At 56.9% G+C, this 8,983-nt stretch overlaps 1 protein-coding gene across 3 annotated transcripts; it reads left to right on the top strand.

Moving 5' to 3' along the window:
- Positions 1-839: 839 nt before the first annotated feature.
- On the top strand, positions 840-8,380 carry FBXW5 (F-box and WD repeat domain containing 5). 3 transcript variants are annotated; one of them, XM_053281898.1, is made up of 10 exons: positions 840-974; positions 1,856-1,927; positions 2,165-2,384; positions 2,973-3,130; positions 3,264-3,438; positions 3,983-4,128; positions 4,217-4,721; positions 5,038-5,185; positions 5,298-5,510; positions 6,717-8,380. In XM_053281898.1, the coding sequence occupies exons 3-10, from the start codon at positions 2,192-2,194 to the stop codon at positions 6,961-6,963; spliced, it is 1,785 nt and encodes a 594-aa protein (XP_053137873.1). In that variant the 5' UTR covers positions 840-974; positions 1,856-1,927; positions 2,165-2,191; the 3' UTR covers positions 6,964-8,380. The 3 variants fall into 3 exon arrangements, with proteins under 3 accessions (XP_053137873.1, XP_053137871.1, XP_053137872.1); XM_053281896.1 differs by having other exon boundaries at positions 3,980-4,128; XM_053281897.1 differs by lacking the exon at positions 840-974 and adding an exon at positions 1,298-1,464 and having other exon boundaries at positions 3,980-4,128.
- The last annotated feature ends 603 nt before the right edge of the window (positions 8,381-8,983 follow it).

The following is an 8,983-nucleotide window of genomic DNA, read 5'->3' as shown; positions in this document are numbered from 1 at the left end:
CAATGAACTTGCCTAACCATTTTTTAAAAACACTACCTAAGTTAGTGGCCTTCATTAGCATCTTGTGGCAGTGGGCTCCACAGGTTAATTGTGCACCTGATGAAGAAGCATATCCTTCCATCAGTCATAAGAACGTAAGCAGAGCCCTGCTGGATGAGACTGGAAGATGTAGGCCAGGATTTTGCCTTCCATTTGTAGCTGCTGAGATGCCTCTGGGAAGCCCAGAGGCACAGGAGGGCATAAGGGAATATCCTTCTTTCCTGTTACCATCCTCCAACATCCGGCACTCAGAAGTAAACTGCATTTGTACAGGGAGAAAGTTCCACTGCATTACTGTGGTTAGGCACTACCTTGCTGCATCAGACCCAAGGCTGGCCTCCTGTTTCCAACAGGGGTGCTTCAGGGAAGCCCACCAGCTGGGCAAGAAGGCAGCAAGCTCCCTGCAAATCTTTGCCCCAGCAACTAGCATCGAGTGCCCCTGGAGGTTCTATTTGGGTCATAACAAGGGACATCTGCCCTCCTTGCATCTGTCCAGACTGGAACAAACAACACTCCCTCTATCTCTACCCCTTACACGCAAACTAAGAATCCTTCAGATGGTTTTTAATGAAAGGCGGTATATAAATGCAACAATAAATAAATGAATGAATAAAATCAAGATCAACGAATGCTTGCTTCTTCCTGCCTGGCAGAGAAAGAGCAGCGGGCTCCCCCTCGTGGCGGCTCTAGGAACCTCTCCCCATCTTTCGCCCTCTGGGCTCGGCTCGTCAGGTCTGAGCCCCTGCCATCGGCGACTTGGGTGTGCCTCTGGCTGCCCTGAGCGAGGAGAGCCGGCGGGAGCGGGGGTGCCTAGAGCGGCGGCCCCGGCCACCAAAAGCGGAAGCGGGCGAGAGAACGCCCGCGAGAGGGGACCGGAAGTGACGGAGAAAGCAGCTGGGGAAGTCTCCCTGCTGGAGGAAGGCGGGGGGGTGGAGGTTAGCGTTGGCTGCTTGATATTGGGAAGGGGGTTGCATGGGGGGAGGGGCGGAATAAGAGGGAGGGGCTGCAGGAGGACGCGGGGAGGGGTCTCCTGCTTCGGGAGAGGAGGAGGGAAGGGAGGCTTGAGACACGATTTCAAAGGCGCTGCCTGCCTGCCTGCGCTGCCTTTTCAATCAGTGCATCTGCAGACTAATGCAGGGAGGAGGAAGAGGAGTGGGTGGGTGGGGGGGAGAGCCCAAGGGGGTTGTGGCTGGAGAGGGGAGGGGAGGGGAGGGGAGGGGGTCCTTGAAGGGAGCAGCAGGGCAGGGCAGGGCAGGGGCAGGCAGTCTCCTGGGGCCAGAGGGGAGGTCCCTTGTGGAGAAGCCGCAAATGCACCCGGGAGAGAAGCAAGCAGAGACAAGGCAGGGAGCTGCTGGAGGACGCGGGCTAAGGGAGGAGAGCTGGTCTGGTGGCACTAAGCATGAATGGTCTCCTTTGCTAAGCAGGGTATGCCCTGGTTTGCATTTGGAAGGGAGACTATGTGTGTGTGTGAGCACTGTAAGGTATTCCCCGCAGGAGATGGGTGGGGCTGCTCTGGGGAGAGCAGAAGGTTCCAAGTGCCCTCCCTGGCAGCATTTCCAAGACAGGACTGAGGGAGACTCCTGCCTGCCACCTTGGAGGAGCCGCTGCCAGTCTGGGTAGACAATACTGAGCTAGATGGACCGATGGTCTGACTCAGTACAAGGCAGCTTCCTATGTTCCTGTGACATCAGGGATGTTGGGGTGGGGATGGGATCATGGAGGATCTGGCTATAGAAATGGGATTCGAGTTGGCGGGAAAGCAAAAGGCCCAATGAATCGCTTGGGTGATCCGTTTCATTCTCTTTCCTCTGCCCAGTAACTTTGTCTGGATGTCGGATAAGATGCTGCTCTAACCCGCGGCCCGTCTTCTGAGAGGCCATCGCAAGTGGTGAGTTTTCCTTAGTTCTAGACAGAGTCTCTCCTTGGCATCTTGACTTCAAGATGAAGTCAAGTCAAGACTTCTCGACTTGAGGATCAAGGGTTTCATAGCGGTTTCCAAATAGTCGCTCACGTAGTCACCTTTGGTGAGCTAAGACTTGGCTCAAAGGAACCAGGCAGGTCCGTCATCTTTCATTCCGTTTCCCCGCCCTGATGTTCTGTTTCACCCTCCGCTTGTGTCTTCCAGGGAGCTCGGCAGTGACAGAATGACACCATGGATCGTGGGGTTAACCCCCTTCTTCCCGACAGCATCCTTTTTGAGATCTTCTTGTACTTGGACTATACCGATGTGCTCTCGGCGGGGCAGGCATGCCGGCAATGGCACGCCGTGGCCCAGGACGAGGTCTTATGGAAGGAACTTTTCTACCGGTACTACAGGGTAGCTCGAGATGTCCCGCGACACCCAGGTGCGGCCTCCCTTGCTCTCCAGCGGATTGGTGTGGTTGGAAAGTGGTGGAAGTCATTGCTGAGCTCAAACACACACCGGCCCAGAGCTGGAAGGGTGGGATTAACTCGGAGGGTCTGAGGGTCCTGTGTCTTAAACTCATGGGGTTAAAGCCCCTTGAAGATGAAACTCCCACACGGCAGTTATGGATGGAGTCTTTCACTGAGGAAAGCAGATATTGTAACAATATCCGAGACTTCTCTAGTTTAAGACATTTATTTACTTACTTACTTAATGAATTTGTATACCACCCACTACCGAAGTCTCTAGGTGGTTTACTGCATAGAACAAACCAAGAATTAAACAAACCAAGGATTTAACAGTTAAAACACATTAAGAACAGCATTTATTTATAATTGCCCTTCTGCTGTTTTCTCTGTGTTTTTATTTGCCAGCCTCCTTGTCCTAGCAGCTTTTTCTTGTTTTCTTGTTGGTGGCTGTCTATCATTTAAGCCGCCTGGGGGCCAAATGATAGGGGGAAACGCTAGGAGTAAAGCCCCCTTCCGCTCTGTAGCTGGCGGGGGTGTGGACTGGCCTCCTTCTCTTGCAGCTGCCATGTCCTGGTCTGCCGAGTTCCAGCGGCTGTATGACACCATCCCTTGCATTGAGGTGCAGACCCTGAAGGAACACAGCGACCAGGTCCTTCACCTCAGCTTCTCGCACAACGGCTACATGTTTGCCTCTTGCTCCAAGGACTGCACCGCCAAGGTGAGCAGGGCAGGCGTAGGACTAGGACCGGGGAGATCCGAGTTCAGGCCCTGGATCTGAGACCTGAGCTTTCGGGCCACCTGAGAATCCTGCATTAGCCGCCCGCCCCGTCTCTTTCTCTCCCCCTCTGCAGATTTGGAGCAACGACCTCAGGCTTTCCGTGCTGCACAGCGCCAACATGAAGAAGTACAATTGGAGCTACACACAGTTCTCGCAGTTCAACGCGGATGATTCCCTCCTCCTCGTGTCGGGAGTCTTCGTGGGGCCCCGGACCTCCTCCTCGGGCGAGATTGCAGTCATTAGTTTAGGTGAGGGCCCTAAAGCAGGCCTGAGACCTTCCGAGTCCCTTGGTCCATCTAGCTCAGGACTGAGTACTGGCTGGCAGCTTCTCCAAGGTATCAGGGAGGAGTCACTCCTCAGCCTTATCTGGAGATTTTTGTCGGGGAGTGAACCTGGGACCTTCTGCAAAGCACACAGATGCTCTTCCACGGATCTATGGCTCCATCCCCTGTAGCCCTGCCCACTGGGGAAGCCAGTGAAAGTGGTGCTTCTCTTTTATTGAGCAGGGGGAGAGCAACTGGCCCTATCCAGCCCCAGCACAGCATCCCTCCAGTGGCTGTTGCTGGTGTCTGGCTTGTGTTTCTTTTGTAGACTGTGAGCCCTTTGGGGACAGGGAGCCATCTAATTAATTAATTTCTGTATGTAAACTGCTTGATGAACTTTGGTTGAAGAGCGGGATATAAATATTCTTCTTCGTCGTCGTAGTTGTAGTGGTGGTAATTTTCTGTTCAGGTTGGGTGAGGATCCTGGTGATGGGAATCCTCTTCATCCCTCCCTTTCCTCTTCCAGAAGACTTCACGCTCCTGTCCCGGGTGCGCAACAAACCCTACGACGTGTTTGGCTGCTGGCTGAACGAAACCAACTTGATCTCGGGCAACTTGCACCGTATCGGCTACCTGACCTCCTGCTCTGTGCTGTGGCTGAACAATGCCTTCCAGGTAAGGGCCGCTCCCGGGGCCTCCCTGGCACGGGAGGCCGCACCTTGGGAGGACTCGCCTCTGGACCTCCTGCCTCTTCTGCTTGCAGGGCGTCGAGTCCGAGAACATGAACGTGGTGAAGAGGCTCTTCAAGATCCAGAACCTGAACGCCAGCACCATCCGGACCGTGATGGTCGTGGACTGCAGCCGGTACGACTCGCCCGACCTCTTGCTGGATCGTAGGGAGCCGCTGGCGGAAGGCACCTCCGCCCTGCCCTGCCCAGTGATCGAACACTGCAGTGACGGTGAAGAGGCGGCAGAGGAGTCAAAGCAGAAAGCGGCTCTGGAATTGGGAGAGGAGGAGGGCGGCACCCCAGGCGCCCGGCGCAGGAGGGCAGCCGGAGACGGACTGGATCGCTTCCTGACCGACATAATCGAGGGGCGCGTCCGCCCGGTCATGACAGAATTCGAGATGGAGACGAAGGTGGCCCAGCTCCTGGCGCAGAGCAGGACAAAGCCGCCTGAGCCCAACCTGCTCTCCATGGAGGGCTGTCCCAAGAAGAAATACTTAATTTTCACCACTGGGTGCCTCACCTATTCGCCGCACCAGATTGGTAAGGGGGTGGGTGCTGGTGGCGGAGTCACCCAAGGGTGGGGAGTGGCTCTCCAAAAAGACAGACCACCCACGGTGGTTAGTCATGAAGCCTGCCGTAAGAAGAATGGAGCCTCCTGATCCAGAGGCAGCCTACCTTTGGGGGGCAGATGAGGGGAAGGCCCCGGTTTTCATGCCCTGTGGGCTTCCCAAAGGCCAATTCAGTCAGTTGGGAACCAGAAGGTGGACCGGGTGGGACTTTGGTCTGCCACAAGAAGACAGTTCTTGGCATGAGATGGCCCCACGGCTCACCTGTCCCTCTCTGTCCCCGTCCCCAGGCATTAAGCAGATCCTGCCTCACCAGATGACCACCACAGGCCCAGTCCTTGGAGAGGAGAGAGATTCTGAGAAGTTCTTTGACTCGCTGGACCACGTCATCGATATCCACGGGCACATCATCGGCATGGGCCTCTCCCCCGACCACAGGTAGGGGGCATGGGGAAGGCGGGGGCCTCGGCTCCCCTGAGGTGCTGGCCGCACGGGCTTGCCCACGACCGGCAAATGAGCCAGCAGCCGCCGCCTCCTCCGCCCTCCCCAGGTACCTGTACGTGAACAGCCGCGCCTGGCCCCAGGGCTGCGTCATTTCTGACCCCCTGCAGCCGCCCCCCATTGCCGAAGAGATCGACCTGCACGTCTTGGACCTCAAGACCATGAAGGAGGTGAAACGGGCCTTGCGGGCGCACCGGGCCTACACGCCCAGCGACGAGTTCTTCTTCATCTTCCTGGATGTCAGCAGGGACTTCGTGGCCAGGTATGCCGCAGGGGTTGCTGGGCACCATCTGGTGCTCTTGCCTCCTTTCTTCCGGGGATCTACAAAACAGACAAGGGGAAGGTGTTTGCTGTCTGCGGTCCGAAACTAGTGACGCCTCGGACAGCTGTGACCCAATTTCTGCAGGGCCCTAAACCTTGCTTCCCAGGATTTGTGGGTTCTCAAACTTGGGTGCCCAGATACTGTTGGACTAAAAACCCCATCACTCCCTGCCACAGTGACTTTTGGCCATGGTGGCAGCGGGTGACGTAGTCCAACATCTGGGGCCCTACGTTTGAGAACCTTGACAATTCTCCGCCCAGAAAGATGAACTCTGAAGCAAACTGGGGAGCAGTACATAAGAACAGCCCTGCTGGACCAGGCCCAAGGTCCTGTTGCCCACAGTGGCCCATCAGATGCCTCTGGGAAGCCCACAGGCAAGAGGGGAGGGCATGCCTCTCTCTCTCCTGCTGTTGCTCCCTTGCAACTGGTACATGGAGGCATCTTGCCTCTGAGGCTGGAGGTGGCCTATAGCCACAAGACTAGTAGCCATTGAGAGACAAATTCATGGAGGACAAGTCTAAGCCCTTTTCGAAGCTGGGGGCCACCACATCCTGTGGCAGAGAATTCCGTAAGTTAATTGTGCACTGTGTGAAGTAGTACTTCCTTTTGTTGGTCCTAAATTTCCCGGGCCTTCAGTTTCATGGGATGAACCCTGGTTCTAGTGTTGAGAGCGCGGAAATTCTCTCTGTCCGCTCTCTCTACTCCGTGCATAATTCCATAGACCTCTAACATGTCTCCCTATTGTCACCTCTTTTCCAAACTAAAGAGCCTCACATGGTGTAGCCTTACCTCATCAGGAAGGTGCTCCTGGCCCCTGGTCTTCTGGGCTGCCCTCTGCCGCACCGTTTCCAGCTCTGCAATGTCCTCCTTTAAGATATGGCGAGGTGTGCAAACTTGTATAAGTGCAGTCATCCCAGCTGCTGGAGTTTAGAGATGTTAAAAGCAAAAAATCGCCAGCCAAGGCCGATGTCACAGAGCCAGTATCAGCCGTTCATACCGAGGACTAGCATCTTGAGGAATTCTGCACTTGTACGGCAGTTGGAAGCTGCTGCAACAGCCCAGCCCTGGAAAGGAAATGCACTACCCTCTCTCTCTCTCGCCCTCCGCCCCACTTCTGACAGCCTCTCTCTTTCTTGCATCCTCCAGCGGGGCCGAGGACCGCCACGGCTACATCTGGGACCGGCACTATGACATCTGCGTGGCCAAACTGCGGCACGACGACGTGGTCAACTCCGTGGCCTTCAGCCCCGTGGAACAGGAACTCTTGCTGACGGCCAGCGCCGACAGCACCATTAAGGTGTGGCGCTCTCCTCGCACTGTGCGGATCCTCCACGCCGAGAAGCCGAGGGTCCGGAAGCCCCTCTTCTCCTGGGCGACCAACCAGAGGAGCTGAGGCAGGCAGCGGGGCTGGTGGCGGCACGAGTGCCCACGGCCCCTTCTCCTCCAGCTTTGCGGCTCTGCCTTCTTCCCCACCGCCACAGCCCACATGGCCCAAGTGCTGCTGCATTCAACGAGGGCCATGGAGCCTTGGGGGCCGGGCCGCCTTCCCCAAGAGAGACTCTTCCCCCTTTCCTTAATAGTGTTCACTGGGTTGGCTTGTTCATATAGGTTTGTTCACATAGGAGTCAAGGTGCAACTTTCTGCCTGCAGGAGGCACCAGAATCCCCTCGGAAGGGTCCCTGCCTGCTCCTTCCAGCGGAGAACACGACCCGGGTGCTTCCCAAGTCGCCTGTGCTTTCTGCCTTGGGCAGAGGAAGCTTCCGGTGCCACTCGGTCTTGTAGGAGCAAGTAGCATGACTATCCCCCTTTGCTAAGCAAGCTCCAGCCTGGCTTGCACTGGGAGATGAGCCGAAAGGAAGCCGCTTCTCTGGCTGCACCCTGCGGGCTCATCCTGCCTGCAGCTGTTGCTCTGGGTCAAGTTTCACTCACGACCTCCACCCTTCGGGAATGGGGGACGCAGCTGCCTCCCTGCTCGGCTGATGCGGGCCGTCTCTGGCCACAGGCTTGGGCAGGAAGGTTTCTCCAGCCAAACCAACCAGGCAAGGGGTGGAAGCCGCCCCTGTGGCCAGAGGAAGGGTGGAAGTCGGGCTGAATGGCTGCGACCAAGCCAGCAGCGCTGCAGTTCCCGGGAAGGAGAGTCACAGCTCCTCTTTTTAGAAAGCGATGGGGCTAAAAATGAGGGAAGCTCTTTCCCTTCTTAATCCACACCCTCCTCCCCAACATGCTGGCCACTGTCTTGGGCCTGCCTGTTTGTATTCTGGTGGTCTTTGTGGAGAGACCATAGCAGCCCTGCTGGCTCAGGCCCAAGGAAGCCTCTGCTCCAGCCTCCTGTTTCCCACCATGGCCCCCTCACCACCACCACCACTGGAGCCCACAGGCAAGGGGTGAAGGCCGGTTCCCCGGCTGCTGGGATTCAAAGTAGCCTCTAGCCACCCGGGCTGGTAGCCACTGGTAGACAGATCCACGGAGGAGTCGTCTAAATGTGGCTTATGCAGGGGCAGGATGGGGAGCTGTGAAACCCAGGGCACCCCTGGCAGAGGGCAAAGCAGCACCCAGTGGGGCAGCTCAGGGTCTGAAGAGCCCATTCCGATCCCCCCTATTTAAAGCCAAGTCAGCCAGAGGTGATTTCAGGGCCTGAAAACCAACCACTTTGTTTCTTGGAGCCCGGGAAACACACAGGAGAGCCAGGATAATACGCCCGGCCCGTGGCTCCCCCCTGCCCCTTTTGCGACGTGGCCCTGCTCCAGAAAACGTGCCACCATTGACTTCTCAGCACCGCATGGACTTCAATAAACTTCCTTAAGCAGCCACTGGGGAGAGCTGTGTGTGTGTGTGTGTCCATCCGCCCACCCACGCAAGCCCCCGACGAGGGCATCACTGCAGGCAAACCCAGAGCAAGGGAAGAGGCAGGAGGCCTGCGGGCCACGGCTTGGGTGGGCCACGGCTTGGGTGGGCCACTCCAGCTCCCAGCCCTGGGTTCGAAGGGCTCGGGCCTCTCTTGCCAGCAGGGCCTCCATCCTGTGCCCACTTCCTGGCTGCCCTTCCCGTGGCCGCATGCTTTTCCGTCCCAAACACAACACAACCGGATTTCTTTCACACACTTTTTTTTTTAATTATTATTAGCCACCTCGACCTTTGCATCCAGCACAGCAAGGAGCAGGCCTAGCTTCACAACCCCGATCCACTCAGGTTATTGAGCTAAATCCCACCCCTCCTAGAGCCACCTGGGGCCCAGGTGGGAAGACTCCTGCCACTGCTCGACTCGGCTGTCCCACTGCCACACGTGGCCAACGTGAACGTGGAATCCCAACACCAGTCACAGAAGGGCCGGGCCGGGCCAAAGTGGCTCCGTCTAGGGCAGCTGGACGCGTCCAGAAAGCCCAGGCTGTGACGGCACCAGCAATCCGGAGTGA

This window comes from Hemicordylus capensis, chromosome 17, assembly GCF_027244095.1.
Source record: "Hemicordylus capensis ecotype Gifberg chromosome 17, rHemCap1.1.pri, whole genome shotgun sequence".
NCBI classification, from domain to species: domain Eukaryota; kingdom Metazoa; phylum Chordata; class Lepidosauria; order Squamata; family Cordylidae; genus Hemicordylus; species Hemicordylus capensis.
Note: the sequence above shows the minus strand (reverse complement) of the source record. Positions and strands in the feature narration are given on the sequence as shown.